This window comes from Equus asinus, chromosome 5 (genome assembly GCF_041296235.1).
Source record: "Equus asinus isolate D_3611 breed Donkey chromosome 5, EquAss-T2T_v2, whole genome shotgun sequence".
In the NCBI taxonomy this organism is placed as follows: domain Eukaryota; kingdom Metazoa; phylum Chordata; class Mammalia; order Perissodactyla; family Equidae; genus Equus; species Equus asinus.
In genome coordinates, this window is record NC_091794.1 from 2,906,340 (window position 1) to 2,926,636 (window position 20,297).

Here is a 20,297-nt window from a genome sequence, read left to right on the forward strand (position 1 = left end):
CAGAGAAAATTGAACTCACCATCACTCCCGCCCCTAAACTGCTTCTCCTCCTGGGTCCTCTCTCTTTACCAGTTGACTGAGTTGAAAACCCAGAAGGTCTTCGTGTCTCCTCCCTCTGCTGCCACATCTAATCTCACCCCGTCCTGTATTCCTGTCCCACCAGTCCCCTTCTGTACTCCACGGCCACTGCCTCCCCTGAGGCCGCCCTCCTCTCTCTCCTGGGTCACTGTGGGCCTCCTGCTGGCTTGCCCGCCCTCCAATGCACTCTCCACATCGCAGCCAGAGGAGCAGTTCACTTACTAAAATCCTCTTCCCCTTTGCAAACAGTCTGTTTGTAGCATGCAAATTCCTTCATGATCTCAAGGAATATAATTGTTACTTAAGCTTTCAGCCTCAAATCTCACCATTCCTCTCTTTGAAGACTCTATTCTAGCCGCAGGAATCTACTTTCATTTCCTGATCAGGTCATATCTCGTCTTCAACCCAGCCTTCTGCACATCCTTCACAATTCAGCTCACCTCCTCTGAGAAGCCTTCCAGGCTGGGTTAGGTGTTCCTTGCACATGATCCCTGTTCCAGGTGGCACTTACCACGTTCATACTCCTCAGTCTCCTTCACCAGCCTGTACATTTCCTAAAGACAGAGGTATTTCTACTCATTATGTTCTCCTTATACATAGTGTGCTCAAGAGTACATTTAAAGTGGGGCTGGCCCCATGGCCGAGCGGTTGGGTTCGTGCACTCCACTGCAGGCGGCCCAGTGTTTTGTTGGTTCGGATCCCGGGCACGGACACGGCACTGCTCATCAGACCACGCTGAGGTGGCGTCCCACATGCCACAACTAGAAGGACCCACAACGAAGAATATACAACTATGTACTGGAGGGCTTTGGGGGAGAAAAAGGAAAAAAAAAAGTACATTTAAAGTGCTTAGTATATATCTGTTTGGATGAGTAAATAAAAAATCCATTAGAAAGATGCTCCATCTTTTAACCATTTTTGTGAATCATATCGCTTACATCTCTCTCTGGCTATCTTCGAAGCAGGCTTTTCAGACGTGTGATCTTGGGCAAGTTAAACCTCTCTGTGTTTAAGTTCTTGTCTATAAAATGGAGATGACAGTAACACCTGCCTCGTAGGGTTATTCTGAGCATTAAAAGAGTTGATCTGGGGGCTGGTTCGGTGGTGCAACAGTTAAGTTCGCACGTTCCGCTTCAGGGGCCCGGGGTTTGCCTGTTTGGATCCTGGGTGCAGACATGGCACTGCTTGGCAGGCCATGCTGTGGTAGGTGTCCCACATATAAAATAGAGGAAGATGGGCACGGATGTTAGCTCAGGGCCAGTCTTCCTCAGCAAAAAGAGGAGGATTGGCAGCAGATGTTAGCTCAGGGCTAATCTTCCTAGGAAAAAAAAAAAAAAAAGACTTGATGCATGTAACCCATTTAGAACTGGCACCTGGAAGTACCCACGAGCTCTCAGGAATTGTGAGCTGTTATTATTATTGTCACTGTTGTTATTTTTGTTAGTACTATTAGCCTATAAAGCAGGACCCTTCATGTTTGACACCTGTCATGAACCAGGCGGCTCAAGACACGTTTCACAAGGTCACAAGTTAAAGAACTGAGGGAACTCAAAAGCCCAAGGTCACAAGAAGAAAAGTCAAGAGCCCTCATCCTCTCCTGCCCCCACAGAAAGGCCTGCTGAGACCAAACACAGTGCTCCACACATGGTGGTTAAAGGTTGCAGGCGAGGGGCCACGCTGTCTTGTCACACTCTCCTCTTACAGGATGATCATGAGGGCAACTTTGTCAAAAGAAAATAAGCAGCCTGCCTGGCACCAGGCAGTGTGGATTTGGGCATCACGTTTACAGGAGTTGACTGGGAAAGTCAGCTCCCCTGCAGCTAAGGACCTCGGGCACTAGGAAACGGCAACCCCTTGGACAAGAGGAGGAAGCCACTAGTCCCACAGGAAGCTGAGTTTGGTCCAGTCTCAGAGAAGAGCAAGTCCCTGCAGCCAGGCGACCAGCGTGAGGTCACGAGATCCTTTTGGACAGCGCTGCTTGGTGCACCAAGTTTTTATTAGTGTTTCCTTGAGAGGGGACTTCAGATGTTCACAGCGGTGCCTTGAATCCATCTGGGGTGCCTTCAGGCTCCAAGCTTCCTAAGGATCTGCCCCTCTATCAAGGAAAATCCAAAAATTTCTTCTAATAGCTCTTCTTTAGGTCATCAGTGTTTATTCATGTGTCGCGTGCTGTACTAAATGATGAGAATGCAAAATCTAGAGAAATAACTTCTGCTTTCAAGTATGTATAGCCTTAGGGGAAAGGAAGATGAAAAAGTTACGATACAATGTAACAGATACAGCAATAGAAGAGTGTCCAAGACTCGGAGGCATTCAGAAATGACTGTATTTAATCAGAGGTTACATTTTGCAAACTGGGAAGTAAATATGTTTTTGATTTACCCAGAATATTAAACGTAGGATCCAAATAAAACATTGAAGGGGCTGGCCCTGTGGCCTAGTGGTTAAGTTCGGTGCACTCTGCTTCAGCAGCCTGAGTTCATGGATTCGGATCCTGGGCACAGACCTACACCATTCCTCAGCTGTGCTGTGGCAGTGACCCACCTATAAAGTGGAGGAAGATTGTTACAGATGTTAGCTCAGGGCTAATCTTCCTGAAGCAAAATAAACCATATCGAAGTCCATTTATCAGATTCTATGACAAAAGATAACATGGTAATCACTCCAAAAATTATGTAAATGGTATAAAATTGGAGAGGAAGGTGTTGTATCATGAAATCCAAAAAGCATTTCTGGGGGCTGGCCAGAGGGAAAGTTTGGAAGCTAAAAGAAACTAAGTTCAAATTCCGGCTCTGCCACCTATGCTGTGTGAATTTAGGCAAGTTTCATAACCTCTCTGAGTCTAGATTTTCTCACTTAAGAATGAGGATAATAGTAACTACCACATTGGGTTATTTTAAGCAGTAAATGAAGAAAAATATGCAAAGCACCTAGCACATGAGGGATACTCCACAAAGGCAGCTAATTTTTTCTCAGAAAATAACCTCACTTGTCATCTATATTCTGTGCATGTAAAATTAGTAACTGTGGCAGATTGACTAGTGAGCTCTCCTAGGGCGGGATGTTAGAGTCCTTCTCGGTTGCTCTTGAAAACTACTTATAGTAGTTCCGGTGCATTACAAGCGTTTTTACACACATTGACTAAAATGTGTTGCAAAATGTCTTAAAATCCAAGCCTAGTTGGTAGCAAAAGTAGTCAGAAAACAGACGAGAAAAGTTCCTGTTCAGTAATGGAATATAAAATGAGGGGAAAATGCTGGAGTCTCGACAGGTTAAAGTGCTCTGGTCGCAGAGCCACCGAGGGGACTGTGAGAAAGTGCTGCCTCTGATGGAGCTAACGCGATGGCTAAGAGCTTCCGGAAGCCATGTTAGTGCTCCCTTCACACCCTGCCTCTGCATGAATTATGGATATTTCAGAGTCATGTCAAGAAGTGTCAGTTAAAAAAGAGATTACAATAAGATGTATTTTTTTAAATTACAGAAAGCATGCAGACGATGCTACGATAAAGAGAGTTTTTCTGTCAACAACATTAACACCTGCATTTTGATGTTTCTGTGGTTGATGGAGGGCAGGGGTTAGGTCAAATTGTACCTGTAATTAAATATTAGTCTCTTCCTCAGTTTTCCCACCTCAAAAAGCAGGAAAATAAACCCTTTCCTTTGTCTTTCTCCCAGAGATGGTGTGAGAATAAAGGCTGACATGAATACCTCTGAATACCTCATTAAAAAATAAGCTCCATAAACTCAGGGTCAGTTTTATCGCATTGTCAGGAAATTCCCAGGTGAGTCATATATTAAACAGATGAGTATCCTGCCTTATCTTGTATGTGATGTCCTGAGCCTAAAAAAAAGTGCTTGCTGTCATCTTGTTACTCTTAACTTTGACTCCTTATAGAGATTCCTTTCCCTAGCGTCCCACAGGGTAGCCACTTGCCGCATGTGGCTGTTTAAAATTTAACTTCAATCAATTAAAATTAACTAAAACTAAAAATTCAGTTTCTCAGTCCTGCCAGCCACATTTCAAGTGCGCGACAGCCACCTGTGACCCCCTGCTTCCGTGCTGGACAGAAAACATCTCGTCAGCACCGAGGGTTTTGGAGAGCGCTGGCCGGAGGATGCTCAGGCTGAACACTCCTGCTGCTCTGCGGCCCTAAGCTGGCCACTGATAGCGTTTCAAAGATTAAATGACCCTGGAAGTCACGAGAGGACTTCACAGTTACGTCAGTGTCAGACTAAGGGAAAGCCTGAATAAGTAAGAGGGATTAAATAGGCAATAAAGAAGGAAGAAGGGATGATGGCTGGAAAAAGAATGCACACTCACATTATTGTAAAGGATAAAAATTGATTCAGGAATTCCGTGCTTTGGCACAAGTACAGTTTTACTGAAAGCGTTTGTCGCATGTGGTCTGCACTGAATGCGTCCACCTGAGGCTGGCTGTCTTACGCCCTAGCTGGGTTTTGAGACATTTCAGCTAAATCACACAAGAACTGTTTCTCGACATAGTGATGGAACTTAATCTCCCTTCTGTATACCACATGTTTAAGAAACGTATTTTCCTCACAGAGGGGTCAGCAGATGCTAGAGAGATACTTGCAATTCTTGTTCTCAACTTTGTATTTATCCCTGTTTGGACACTTATGCTCACAGGTAGTTCCATGCTTCCCATACTCTGGCTTCTACTTCCTGTATAAAAAGGAGTTATAATTTAGCATGAGTATTACTTATCCCGAAAAGTGAGGGAATAACCTGTGTATGTTTGCATTTAGGTCATCCTGTCCATTGAAGAAGGTTACAGACTCCCGGCTCCTATGGGCTGTCCGGCATCTCTGCACCAGCTGATGCTCCATTGCTGGCAGAAGGAGAGAAATCACAGACCCAAATTTACCGACATCGTCAGCTTCCTTGACAAGCTGATCCGCAGTCCCAGTGCCCTTCACACCCTGGTGGAGGACGTCCTGGTGTAAGATGCAGAATGTTGATTTTCCCTCTTGACAACCCTGATTTCTTTCAGGCTGTAGACAAGACTAACAGGTAGAGAGGAGAAGGTTTGCCTTGATAACCGTCTAATTGTTAACCTTTTAGAATATTGTTTATAAACTGTATTTTATCAGCTGAAAAAATGATTTATTAACATTTTTAAAAAATGTGTTTTTTTCACAAGAAAACAGGTTCCCCTTTTCTTTTCTCCACACTGAATCTTTCTGGATCACTTTCTTTCTGTTTTTTCCCGTGTGGGTCTTCGGTATTTATAGATCCCTCCTTTATTTACTGATCCTTCCCCACCTTGATAACTGGAGTTTGTGTGTCAGCAGCCCTTTAAGGTTCTCATCCAGTCCATGTTCGGTCCCTGTATTTGAACTGGCAGGCCAGGCAGGGGCAGTGTGTGAGTCAGCCAGGACCAAGGATGCTTCCTGCAGATATGATCACACGCAGCTGTTGTTACTTTCCACTCCTAAAACCAGAAAAAGGTGACAAGACAAGAAAATGAAGGCACTCGTCTGCCATTCCGTCAAGGTCAGGAGAGTTGAGGAGATCTACTCACCTGTCTCTGAAAGGCAGTGATGAGAAGAGGGAGAGGAGAAAAAAAAACACTCTCGTCTGTGTCTGAAAATATCACATTTAAAATATTACTAAGTTGAAAATATATTTCCTTATTTAGGCCAAATTGTACTTAGAAACAACCAAAGCATTTCCAAAGATCCCTTTCCTGACTCAAGATGGCCAACAGGATACACAGATGCTCAACCTGAGGTCACAGGTTCAAGTCAGGGCAGGTTTTAATGACAATAGGCTGAGGGCTCTTCAAGGACTGCTCAGGCCAGGCCTCAGCTCTCAGCAGAGCACAGAAGAGTTCACCTCTAAATCACTAATTGGCAGCCTCATTAAAGTGAAGCCAAGCATGAAATAGCCAGAGATTAAACTATTACTCTCCCCATCTTCCCTAACGCAGGAAGGGGGAGGGGAAGGCACTTGGGGTTTATCATAAAAGCATGGGCAGTCATCGAAGGGTTTTAAGCAAGAGAATGGAGTGATCACATTTGCGTTTCTGAAAAATCCCCCTAGGGCTGATTTAGATCGAGAGTACGAATCAGGAATAAGACTGGAGACAGTCAGTCATGTTTGCAGCAGTCCAAACTAGCAAAGATCAGAGCCTGGCTTATGAAATGGGAAGAACCTTGGGTCAGGGGTTAAGAGATGGATTTATTGTTAGCTGAGGAGAAAAATTTGTCTTGGTCATTGTTGACTATGGAAGGAAGAGGAGAGAAAAGAATCAAGGGTATTTGTCAAGTTTCTTAGACAAGCTGGCTGATGGTGTTACTACTAAGGAAGAGAGGAAGAAGGACACGTTTTTGGAATAGAAATGAGACCATTTTGAGCAGGCCAGTTGAAGACACATGTGGGGCATCTAAGTGGAGAGGTGCAATAGGCAGTTGTATTGACAGGTTGAACCTCAGGTGAGAAGATCTGGGCTACAGATGTCGGTTTGGAGAGCCACAGCATACAGGTTGTAGCTGAAGCTCTCAGCATAGGTAAGATGACCCATGGAGAACATGAAGAATGCAACCTTTTGGAACACCAAGATCTGAAAATGAACAGAAGGAGACACCCCGAGGATACTGAGAAGGAAGAGCCAGACAGGCAACGGGGACAGCGGGGCAGGAGCAGAACCACGGAAGCCAGCAAGGGAGAGAGTTCCACGGAGTGATGTCCAGGCTCCAAGAAGCTCCCGCAGAAGAAGTGGTGTGTCCCTGTGTTTAGCAACCAGGTGCTCAGGTGTTCACGGGCGGCCATTGCAAGAGCATTTCCAGTAAAGTTGTGTAAGACAGATTGAAACGGAGGAAGAGTGAATCTGAGGTCAGAGAGAAGAGCAATACAAAGCACTAATTCGTTTTTTCAAGAAACCTGTCTCTGAAGGGGAAGGGAAGTAGTTAGAGAAAAAGTTTCTTGGTTTTGTTTTTATATGTTTTGGTGAAGAGACGGGCATGCTCTAACAGTGAGGAGAAAGAGCTAGTAGAAGTGGACTGTGGAGTGGGTGTGCATTAATGGAAGAGAACCCTGGCATCTCTAAACTGAGGTCCCCTCATCTGGGCCTCGTATTGTGGTGCGGGGTACCAGACCTCGGCCAGTGCCCGTCTGCAGAGCTCTATAACTTTCTAGGAGTGTAGAGGCAGGCAGGTAAGAGCCTATTCTTTGAAGAAAAGCAGATAAAACCATTTCTTCCCTGCTTTTTCAAGATTATGAATGTTCGTCATATTTGGAAAACACTGATGGAGGATCTAAGATGAGAAAATACCAAAAAGTGAGAATGATCCAGAGGTAAAGTCAAGATGAGAGCTCATGTCTGAGGCAGAGGTTTAAGGTTCAGTGGGGTTTCATGGGGTTTAATGGGTGGGCACTGGTCCAGTGGGCAGGCCAGGGAGCGGTAGGCTCTGTGACAGCACCGCCACACAGCAGCCCAGGCGGCCGTGTTTCTTAGGGAGCGGCAGTGAGATTCCATCTAAAGTCTAACGTTGGAGACCAAGTGGAACTCTTTGTGACTGACCAGCTTCCCCAGTTTCTGACAAAGACATGTGCTGCTGCTTTTGCCCTCGATGTACTTGTTTGAGGAACAAAAGAAAGCAGGGTTCTAAGGGTATCGTGTCTGAACGTTTGTCAGCTTTCTTGTTTCCACAGCAGCCTGAGTGGGTTCCCTTGTCCACCCCTGACTCCCAGTGCCACCCACCCACCCTGTCCTTGATTCCAGAGAGCCGAGACTGTTTAGGGAGAAGAGACATGGTAGACTGAGGCCAGCAATGTTAGCTGAAGAATGCCTGGTTTGTGGTATGCTTGTAAGACTGTGGCACTGCCCCTCCACCCCCAAGTCCCAAAGCCCAGCTGTCCATCCCAGCATGATGCTGAATGAAGGAAACACGCACGGTGTAGAATTCCAGTCCGTCCTCCAGGTACCTCTCACACAGGTCAAGGGGTCCAAGGGTAGAACCCACAGCAACTCCTGTTAAGTCCCCTTTTCTCTCCTCTCCCCAGAGCGGCAGGCTCCCTCACCTGGCTGAACTGACGAAACTCTCTCATCCACTAGGCCATGTGTGCCCCTTTTTTTTTTTCTGAGGAAGACTGTCCCTGAGCTAACATCCGTGCCCATCTTCCTCTACTTTATATGTGGGATGCCTGCCACAGCATGGCCTGCCAAGCAGTGCCATGTCTGCATCCGGGATCTGAACCAGCAAACCCTGGGCCGCTGAAGCAGAACGTGTGAACTTAACTGCTGGGCCACCGGGCTGGCCCCGGCCATGTGGTTTTTATTCCACTGTAATTGGCTTTTTCTCAAGAATTCACATGAGAAGCTTTCGTCCTTTTTCTTGGCATAGTAAGAGGGGAAGAAATTAAGGCTACAAAGAAGGATGAAGTGAAGCCCAGAGCTTAGTCTTTTTATACTAGCATATTGAAATTTCATAACCTTACACCTGTAATCTTTCCTTCCACAAAACAGAACACCAACAGAAAACACGTCGGCCAGAGAAGGCTTTCATTACTGGATGGCTAGTCCTCTTGTGCCTGACACGCTCCCGGGGAGGACTCAGAGCTCTGTGCAGCTCCCAACCTTCTTGCTCTCTCTCTTCCTCAAGAAAGTAGATGGATATATGAGTTTTGTTATATAAAATGATATTATAAGTACAACTTAAATCCAATTGGTTGTAAAAAATAATTTGCACAGGGACCTATTAATACAGTCAGTCATCCTTTCATAAATGTGAGTTTCCAACTACCTTCAATTTCCTTCGTTCTGCAATGACGCCTTATCGCCTCCTTTCAGAGAATTGTCTGTAGCTGTCCCCTGGGGCACAGGCCCTGGGGAGAAGGCCCTGCTGAGGCCCCAGCTGCCTGAAGAACGTGTCAGGAGCAGTGCCTGGCTGTGGCCTTTCAGCCACTCTCGCTCCCTGTCCCTGAGCCTCACATCAATCCTGTGGCTACTCTCAACCCCAAGTCACGCCTTCTCCCGTGGAGCGCAGGGTGACATCTGGGGTCGGGTAGTTCAGCAGCACAAAGCGGACTGATGACTGCATGGGTGTCCCTTCACCCAGCCCTCCCTTCCCCACCCCACCTACACTGTCCCACATATTCCTTCTCCAGCTGCCTCAACCCGACCCCTGTTTCCTCAGACACTGAGGCCGACCAAGTGCACTAGGTTGAAGTCAGCTAGCCAGTTCCCTTTGGGACAGCGCTGCAGCATACTGGAAAATAACACTCTCCTCCAGTCCCTGCTCCAGGTGCCCAGCATGTCACTGACAAAGAGTTTTACAGATTATGGGCTTCTTGACAACATCAGCTAAAAGGTGGCATCCGGGGATGGGCAGCAGTTGACCAGATGGACCAGTCCACGCTAGTCTTCTGCCTCGGAAATCACATTCAGCTCAGGCCAAGGCTCTTAGGAGTGTTCTCGCTGCCCACTGTGCCATAGGTGGAGATCTTGTAATACTTTAGCTCTTAGGAACTGAGCCACCATGTTCCTTAGTCCATATAAACCTACTGTTGAACTTTCGAGCACTTGGCTTCCAGTAACCGGAGAATCAGGAAGGTAGGGAAAAGCTCAAACCAGTCCCGTAATTAGGAACCTCTGCTTTGGAGAACTGAGTGAACATTACAGGACTAAATGGTGCCACCTTGCTTCCTCAGTTAGTAGAGCAGCTAGGATGCTGTCTTCTGAGGGCAGTGGCTTTCAACAGTTTGATAAACATCCTCCCGTTCATTTTGAAAAGCTCTTGCTTACCACTACCTGAGCTGCACAGAATCAGCATATGCTAAGTTGTTTGTCTGCATAGACCTAGTCACGGTCAAATTGTTTTGTTTGATTTTTCTAACTAGCACTCTTAATGATGTTTTTCATGACTGAGAAATAATGGACTGGCCAAAACCAGCATTGTAATTGAGAGATTAGCAAAGCTTTGTGGAAGGAAGACAGAATATTAAGTATTAATCAGGAAGTGTGAAACTTCTACCTTTAGGAAATCTAAATTCAATTCATGTGAACTGTTGGTACAAGATAATGCTAATGCTAATGTTAATACCAATACTGATGCTGACTCAAATTCTGGTGTACAGTACCAACAGGAACTATTCCTGCCATTTGTAGAGAGCCTACCATGTACCCATTGTTGTAGTAGGCAAATTTGTCTTTGAGGTCCTTTATCTCCACCCCTCAGACAAGGATATGGAGAATCACAGAGGCTGATGTCTCCTGGGCACCCAGCAGGTAATTAGAAGACCAGGCACTGGAGCGAAGTTCACTGGCTGCAAAGCCCTTGTTCTTTCCACTACACAGTACACAATCACGCAAAGGGCAAGATTTTTCCCAGTACGGCACTGTTTCAGAAATATGATTATAGGAGAAGACGGTACATGTTTACATTTCGAGATAGATTTTCTCTGGACTAATCAGACTTCACAGCTGGGGTATATTAAGATCCCAAAAAGAATTTGAAGTGGGGCACAGCCTGTGATTTTATGTTCCACTAAGCACAGACAAGGAGGTGGAGATGCGTCCTCATCCCTGGGAGTAAGTAGCAAACACATAGTCCGTACGTCTGCCCAACATCCTCTACAGTGCTCGCCCCTTGAAGAACAGTGCTTGGGAAAAGAAAGTAGCAACTACAACAAAACGGAGATATGGGGAAATATGGCAGCAACGTCCTTCCAGAATCACATCCTCAGGCATCTTTGTAGACTGGATTTTTCCAGTGTTGGCAAATACGTGCTCTGCTGCTTCTCCTTGTTGTGGCAGATGTCACTAACCATCACACTCTCCCACTGAGCCCACTGCTGCCTCCGTCTCCCTTTCAAGACATGTGACAGCCACTCCCAGTGAATCGTAGTTGGCATGTGACATGAAATCTATTTCTGTCCCTGCATTATTTCCTCACAAAAACAGGCTCTCCTTGAGGTTCACTTATCCATTAGTCTGGCTGTAGGGACCCTGTGCTGGGGGCTCGCAATTGTGGGAGACTTTAAAACAGGATTATTCCTCCTCTGCTTCTATCCCTCCTGATGTTGTCACATCTATAATTCTAAAATTTGCTTTGAGTTTTATGCCTGCCTACTTCCTACCAGTTGTCAGCCTTATTATGAGAATTAAATAATCATATCAATAAAGCACCTGGAGACTTACTGAAAATAAAAGGCTGACAAAAAATAATTCATGCTCCCTATTCAACCCTGTGGAGAGTCAGACTGTTACTGCCCACAAGCATGAAACGGTCACAAGATATATAGGATAGTTCTATGCATTTTGGATTTTATAACATTTTGAGTAAAATTACACTTTAAAATTTTAAAAGAATATCAAAATACTTTAATTAAATTTGTGTTCAAGTTGACCATTAGGCCTAATTGTAGGAGGGGCAATGTTTTCTTTTTTATCTGATTAAATAAATTCTTCCTTCAAAGTTTAGATAGGTAGTGTGTGTATTAGGAGATTATTTTATGGCTTAACTAGTGTGATGTGGAGTCCCTGGGTCATGTGAGGAGAAACTCCTGTACAAGCAGTGACTGTGACTAAGGCGAATGCTGCTGTCGTGCTCCTGGGTCCTCTAGCCCCATGCTCCCCCACTCCTCCATAACTGCCTCTTTCTCCATGCTGAAACCTTTAAAGACAGAGAGAAGAAGGCGTTTTCACAATACAAGGAGTAAGTTAAGTAAACAGCACATTCATTGATAGATTGATTGACCATTACATCAGCAGGCACTTGCTCTTCCATTTAATGGAATTAAATGAAAATAGATTATTCATCATGAATCAGCCATTAGGTCATAGACTAGACTTTTCTGTAAAGAATATTCACGTCTAAATCATCACTTATTTAAAGAGTTCCTGTAATGCTTTCAGCATTGTGCTAAGGCGTACAGAAAATAGAAAGATATGTGAGATATGGTTCCTGCCATCAGGGAGTTTTAACTTACTCTTTAAAAGAAGAAAATTCTGTCTTATGGATTTTTCCCAAGGAAGTAATTCAACTGGAGCAAAAAGATACATGCTGTAAGACTGCATAATCTTCTACAATAAAAGAATGTTATTAGCAATCTAAGAGTCTAACTTCAGGAGATTAACAAGTTATTAAGCATCAAGATATAGAATATTATACACTCAATTGAATAGTAGTTATGAAGACTGTTGAAACGTGGAAAATATTCATAAATATGTAAAATAAGGGCAATATGAAATAGAACGGACACTATCTGTGCAGTCCCGCTGACCATATATAATGTAAGAGCTGGGGTAAAAGCATGAGTAGATAGTAAGAGGAGAAGAGCTTCAAACATGTCAGGGTTCATATTAAAACATGATCTTACCTGCACCAGTGTTTCTCAAATTCTAACCTTTCTCTGATCATTTTTAATAGATCTATTACTAGTATATTTACGTGATAAATATTAAACATGGAAAACTTTTAAGGATAAAAACCTTCTTGCTCTTTAATGGCAGTTTTGATCCCTGTTGACAACCTATCTAAGAACTTTCTAAATTAAAACTAGTTCTACTGTGAACTCCGAAGGCTCGTTAGAATAACCCATCAGTGCTGTGCATTTTTTCGTATTTGGATGTGTGCATTCATTGCCTTGGAGACTGGATCATTTTGTCTTCTGGCTAGACTCCAGCCCTTCTCTGATCTCAACTGACCATGATTCCTACTGGAGCCCCAGTTCTGTCCCCTCCACATTGTTCCGAGGACACCAGCTGACCCACAGTCTTCCGTTCTACAATATGGGCTTTGTCTCGTGTGAGCTGCAGGTCTTGCTGCAAAGACGTTTCTCACGTGGGCAGCTCCCACTCATCACCAAATAGCAGAAATTTCTATGTGCTCAGCAAATAGCAGGCTGAATTTATCATTGTACATGGTTGATAAGAAAGGGCATTTATTGTTTATTAGATGATATTCCAGAGAATTCATGTGAGGGTGATGGTACTCAGCCCTCAGGCAGAGAATAGCAGCATTTTTCAGCTTCGTTATAAGATGAGGTGAAAGAAAAGTTATTGCACAGTGGCTGTGAACAATGAGGGGACCCTGACCTTTCTAAATCAACTGCCAGGGCAGCAGTAGAAAGGCCAAAGAGTAACTAGGTCACTAAAGATGCGCGGAGGGAAAGGGAGTTGCGGTATTGAAACATTCTGGGAGCAAACAGTGGATGCTTTTCAACAGAGAAATCGGCCATTTAAGTCATTTACTATACAGAATGCCCTTCCATGACCTTTCTATACTAAGGACAGAAAATTAGCACATTACACTTCCACTCACCAATTATAGGAAATTGTGAAAGCTCCAGAGTTATTCCAGCGTTATCTCAGGAGAGAGAGGTGGGAGTGGCCTGACTGTGTCTGCTTCAAGAGCGGCAGAGGGGCACGGAAGGAAGTTACCAAGTACATTCTTTTAATTTTGTTCAGTTTCAACAAACTTCTTTTGCAAGTAACTAAAAGATAGAAAAGCCACACTGTTTTAAAATAAGACATTCAGTTTTCTAACATGTATGGTTTTATTTATGTTGATAAGCAATAAGGGTACCCAGGTCATTTTGATATTTAGACTTAGCGCACTTCCTACGGCAGCTTTTCCTTAACGTGCCTTCCATAGAAACTGGGCAGATAATTTAGGAAGATGACGTAGAGGCCATTCTCAATCCTCTTATATACTCACACTGCCCATTAGAATTGTGAAGACTCTGAGAAATGCCACAATTAAAAACCCTGTTTAACTCTGTTTGCCATGGAGACCTTTATTATTTTGTATTTACATATGAATTTTTATTTTTTTGATAATACTGATTAATATAAACACTTCTAGGAAACAAAGAAATATAGCAACAATTAAAGTATTTATTGTTAGATGCTATGATATGACTAATCTTTGTTTAGGGTCAAATCATAAATTATTCTGATATCAATTAGAATGAAACAGCCCACAATCAAATAGCATTGCAATTTGTAACACAGGAGGAGAGAATGTGGCTTCACAGCCTCCAAATAGGAAGGATGGGAACAGAATTGAGAAGTGGTAAAGGGACCCTTGTCACTGTTAAGGGTAACCAGACTCAGTATGGACAACAGTGGAGCCACAAGATACAAGCATTTAGTTTATTCAAATTCCAATTATATGTAAAGAACAAAAACCCCTGGGTTTCCCCATCATCTCTCGACACCCCCATCCCCACCTTCAACTGGACCCCACTTTAGAAAAAGGGAAGTCAAGGCAGCAATCAAAGAAAAACCTAAGAAATGAATTCTAGGCTATTAGCAGGGATTCTGCCCTGGACTGTTCCAAGGGGCATCTTTCAAAGTCTGTGGGACCGCACAGTGTACAGCCTGTATGGCCATGCATAACGTCTCTGGCTTGTGTGCTCCTAAAGACCCAGGTCCTGGTGATTAGGTGTAACTTAAAGGATTTTTAAGGGTAATTTCAATTGTTAGAGGTTTTCAATTTTTACCTATGCACTGACCTTACAACCTAGCTCCCACTCCCATGTGTTTTTAACAGAACATTACCAGGGTTATATAGCGTGCATATCCCACTCTGCTTCATGGTGGAGAAATGCTTATTTCACGTGGTTTAATCAGATGTGCTCATATACTATCAGTTTCTGGTTAAAGCTGAAATGGTTCAAATGTGAATGGTAAGAATATTATGATGAAATATTCCAAATATGAATGTTAAAATCTATGGCTAGTTAAGTCTCTTTGAATTCTTTAACTCTTTAAAAATTAAAAACAAAGTAAATGAAAGTTGGATTAACCTTCAATATTCTAATAAAAATAATTCAGTTGTTCATGTCTAATGGGGAAGCTTTTCATTACCTAGAAAATACTGATTTAGCTCAAACATCAAACATATAAAAAGACAGTTACTGCTTTACTATTTAACATGAACCCTAGACCTAATAATTTTTCAAATGATATATTTATCATCCCAGAGGGCTAATGACACGCTTGTTACTAGAGATGCACTTTTACTGCCAAGTACTTTTTACAACCAGAGAAAATATTATTAACATTAATTTTCATGTCTATCTGTAAGGAAAATAATATCACTAGTTGCCAGAAAGGCTTAAATACACAATTCTGAGGTGTTTTTACTATAATTTCTAAGGTTAATTCCATTTTTATTCTCTCTGACTTTAGCTTATATAAAACTATTTTGTGTATACATAGGTATGTATGTATACACACACATCCACTAGCCTTTCCAAAGTAATACCTTTTTATTATTTTTATATTAAAACTACAAAAATATCCCCAACTGAAATGTCCTTTGCCTCAGATCTTAGGAACACAAATAGAGATTTCCGTATCACTTGCTCTCAGACTCGTTGGTGCTGGACTCCTTCTTCTTGTGGATTTGGCCTTGTTTTGTGCCTTATTAATGTCTGTGCTTCGGGCTGTGTTGCCCTCTGCTAGGATGTGTGTAAATCTTATTCATGCACTTGAGCTCTATGACAGCAGAAATTCCTTCATAATAAATAATAAATTCTTGTTGAATGTTTGAGAACAAATAAACGGAGTCTCGATCAATGAATTCTCCATAAAAACGAGAAGGCACTAGCATAGCGAATGTGACTGTGACAACGGGAAAAGGGCGCTGGCTTGGTTGCAGGTGAGAAACTGCTGGAGTGAACTGCCTGCCATAAGGTGGGGGCTTTTCCTCAGGTGTGAAAACACAATTTTACGCAAGAGAAAAGAGTAAAGAGAAGTCAGCAAGAAGCGGGCTTTGTCAAGACATATCAAGGATAAGATCCAGTAGTGACAAAAAGCAGAAAAAGACAAAAGAAACCGACAAGTAAAACTCACCAGATAAAAGTGGCTGATTTGAATATGATGGAAAATTACAGATTTTTTTAAATGAAGGATGAAAACATCAGATGTAAGAATATTGTAAAAGGAAAAAAGAAAGTGGGGGATTTTTTGCTTTATCCAGCTTTTAAGTGATCTCCATGGTTTTTTTCCTTGCAGAATGCCAGAGTCCCCTGGTGAAGTTCCCGAATATCCTTTGTTTGTCACAGTCGGTGACTGGCTGGATTCTATAAAAATGGGGCAATATAAGAATAACTTCATGGCCGCAGGCTTTACCACTTTTGACCTGATTTCAAGAATGAGCATCGAGTAAGTGGTGCTAGGGTTATTACTGTCTTTAGATGCTCCACTCAGGAGACTATAAATTCAAATACTATGTCAAGAATCCCATAGTTAAACTATTTTTCCTAAGGCTACTTTGGCATTTCGACGTCTTTCCTCACCATTTCTGACTATCGTTCTAGTGAAAATTGGACATAACACCTTTAACTTCTATTCTTTGAAGGAATATGTTTAATTCAAATAGCTATTTTTTAAAAAACATGCTTTCCAAAATGCATCCCACTCTTGTTCACCTCATAGACTTTACGTCAACATAGTTTTACCTGAGCATATTATTTATGATGCACATTTACTATCTTGTATAATCAATTCCTGTTATCTTCAGCAATGTAGTAACTGTAATCCTCTCATTTCAGAGCTCCCTCTCTCTGTTATAATGGTCGGGCATTTGTTCACTGTCTCAAAGATTTTCCTTTGCTGCCTGCAATAAAAATGCTCAAGATGTACTTAAAAGACTAGGGAATAACACTAGTAGGTTAAGCCATATGAAATTCCCATTGTTTTAAAATGGTAGTGGCAATTGCATGTGGTTCAACATAATACAATGGCGTTCTTTTTCAGATTATTGAAAGACCATGAAAACTCAAATGGAGTCCACATTATAGCTCTACCCTACATACTGACCGTTTTGCCCACACTGTTGAAAATTTATATAATCACCTAAATTATATAACCTTTAGGTCTGTGAAGTGTCTAAACATACATAGGTACCTGAATTTGAAATTTTTCCTTGTACCCTTAAATTCGAAGTTAATTTGATGTATTTTCTGGCACCAGGAAGAAGAAAAAAGTAACAGACTCTTGACGTTCATTTATGTCTCTGCTTAAACTCTCATTTTACCAGCTATCCAATTTTTGGCAAATTCCTAGAGCAAATCTGACATGGTGCCTATTTACCACATCTAAACGTTCGTTTCTCCTCTCTCATCCTTACCGGATCTAAACGCCACATTCTCTCTGTCTCTCAGGGACGTCAGAAGAATCGGAGTCATCCTCATTGGACACCAGAGACGAATAGTCAGCAGCATACAGACTTTGCGTTTACACATGACGCACATACAGGAGAAGGGGTTTCACGTATGAAACTACTGCAAGCACCTGCGTTTCGTGCCTCAGCATTTCTAAAACGAAAGATACCCTCTCTGCTGATTCTCCGAACATCGCTTCACAAACTGCAGTCTCCTGTTCAGACTACGAGCGCACCTTTTGTTTATGCTTCCAACCCGGCTTTTAAAATCGTGCTTCACAGGTCCTTGCTGTATAACCTGCAGATAAAACCGCGGCCCCTGCAGTGCCGCGCTGCGCGATGGTGAATGCTCGGCACGGGTGTGTAGCTCGGTCCAGCAGTGCTGGGGACGTGCCCACGCCTCACCCTGGAGTCCGCCCGGATGCGGCTGCCTTCAGGGTGTGTTCAGAGTTTGATGGTAGATGAAAAAGAGAGAGTCGATCTTTCTTTCATGTTTTGTGATCAAGTAGCTTCCAAATTGACATGAAATTTATTTTTTAGATAATTATATTCAACTCTATGGGTCGTTTTGTTGGTTTATTTTATAATAGTTTAACTGTTGATGCCTGATGTTGATAGATTTGCAGAAATGACTGACGATTTCATGTAGTGAATTCTTGTCAGGTGTGACTGTGGTGAGAAGGGGGTCATCGGGGAGGGAGAAACACCCTGGGCTTTTAAATCTTCCAAGGCTGAGTTTGTTTTTTTTTAATTAGCTTTATGGTGTCCTACATCTTTCATAGTAGGTGGTAATTGAGAGGTTTCTGCTCTAACCTTTTGCTAACTATGGTATGTTTCTCCACGACCTTGTGGAGGTCACGCCTGAAACACCAAGAATGAGTCCAGTGCTCTAAAGGCTCCCGTAGAGTGAAGCATGGAGTAAAACCGTGGCCGTTCCCTTGTTCATCTTCACAAGTTTGCAAAAGTAATTATCAAAGCGCTGAGAAAATTAGTTACTCTCAGTAGAATTACGTTGAATAAAAGATCTAAGATTATACCCTTAGATTTAATATAAAAAGATTAATTAATTTAAGCAGAATTTTATGATAGCTATATGGAGGTCCAAGAAAATAAACACAGCTAGCTGACTGTCTGATTTAGGTGCATTTTGCAAGTTTAAGAACTTTATATTTTTTCCGTCAAAATAGGTTACATGAACATGCTGAGCTGTTTTCCAAACCTTCCAAGAGACGAGTATGCCATTGCATACTCCAAAGAGGCTATAAACAGATCCAACACAAGAGCATATATAAAATGTGTGTCAACCTGGGTCCCTACTACAGTAACATAAAAACGTGAACACAGCTAGATGTGTTGTCATAACCTTCTCAGATGCTGCAAAAAAGACAGATATACTTTTCAGTGAGTTCAGCTGAGTCAGCTTCTCAAAGTAGTGCTATCTTAAGAACAAATTCAATTATAAAATCAGCTGTTCCCTGTGAAACTAAAAAAATGACTGGTGTGCTAGGTGGAAGAGTGGGGAGCATATGTTAGAGAAAAAGAGAGCAGGTTGTCTAAAGATACTGATTTACTAAATCGGTTTTTATTTGATCTCAGAGATAAAGGTGCTCTACCCACATTCTCAAATTCCTACCTAAATTATATTTTTGGGTGATAGTAGCTTTCTTGCTATTAAAGGAGCCTCATTTTTTTCTTTTTTCCTTATTTTACGCCTTGTCAATCATCCCATTAGACTAGACCCTTCCACATATTTTCTTTTGCTGATTTATCTCCTGATTTTAGCCTACCACAGCTAAATTTTCCCCATTTCAAAAACAAAGTGTATAGAGCTACAAGGAACAGTCTTTAAAATATTCCTTAAAGTATACTAAAAATGAAAAAAGTGGGAAATCCATCACTGTTTGAGTAAGTGTGTGAGAAATAGCTAGCAACGTTTTCCAGCCGTCCCCTGCATGGTCATGCCTCACTCATAGACTCTGCAGTTTGCTTGATGCATTTACACAAACCTGGATACATTTAGAGGAAATATAAAATTTCCATATTTATCTGTCTTCAAATATATATTAAATAAGAACAGATATAAAACAGATTAAATTTATTAATCATATATATTTATTTTTATAACAAAAAAGGTATTTAGAAAAATAAGGAATAGAATAATTATGGTCTTCCATAGGTCTCTGTCAGCAACATCTGTATACTTTGATGAAATAAATTCTATAAAGTATTTAAACTTCTTTGGGATGGGCATTCAGTGCTTTGCAAGATTAAAGTTCTCTGTTAAAAATTTTTTTCTTAAAGAAGTCCAGTGATTTTATTCTATATGTGGTTAACTTGTACTTTTTTTTTCTTGCCTAACATCTTTTTCTAGTATTACAAAACTACCTTTACACTTTGTCTCTTACCCCAAATCTTCTTTAAAATTTCTTTAAGTTTACATTTATATTTCCAGAACTGTAAGCATGATAATCTCAAGTGTAATTTTCAGCCTCATCATGGCTAGAGCAAGGTTGAAATGTGTGTGCAAGATTAAACAAAAACATTTTATCAAAAGATCTCTATTTCTTTACTGCCTACAAACCATGTACTCCATGATCCCAAGGGAGTTATAATGTTCAGGAATACTAACAGTTAAATTGCCAAATTCATTTGGAAATTTTACTTGAAATATTTGAGATTTACTAATGCACATATTGAGTAATTAAAACTGTTTAACATGCATAAGCAGAGAACTTAATTATAGAAAGAAAATGAGTTGCTTCCATAAGTCACAAGCCTTCAGGAATAATCTTTGATAACAAAACTATGCATATACATTCATGTACCTGCTTTATTTTAAATTTCTTAATTTATACTACTGAGGGGCTTTGCGGATTTTGAAAATCAGAGAGTTGAAGAAACCATTTTCATTTTATCTTCTGAGTGGTCAATCTCCAGTCTATGGTCAGCTCATTGTTTCATAGCATAAGGCATACTGGGAAAAATGTGAAAGTGCATGATCAAGAAGAGAGATTAGGTCTGTAAATCATTAAACTGAAGAGGCAGTCCGAAGTTGCAGAGCTGTTGGCTTGACAAGAATC

The 20,297-nt window shown here is 41.9% G+C and overlaps 1 protein-coding gene across 7 annotated transcripts in view; it reads left to right on the plus strand.

The window, feature by feature from the left end:
• EPHA6 (EPH receptor A6) overlaps positions 1 to 17,360 on the plus strand; it is a 792,264-nt gene extending 774,904 nt beyond the window's left edge. For all 7 annotated transcript variants that reach the window (XM_070508536.1, XM_070508537.1, XM_044771750.2 and 4 more), the window contains 3 exons: positions 4,846 to 5,039; positions 16,068 to 16,217; positions 17,219 to 17,360. In XM_070508536.1, coding sequence (XP_070364637.1) covers positions 4,846 to 5,039; positions 16,068 to 16,217; positions 17,219 to 17,333 — 459 coding nt within the window. In that variant the 3' untranslated portion in view covers positions 17,334 to 17,360. The remainder of the gene's footprint in view (positions 1 to 4,845; positions 5,040 to 16,067; positions 16,218 to 17,218) is intronic.
• The last annotated feature ends 2,937 nt before the right edge of the window (positions 17,361 to 20,297 follow it).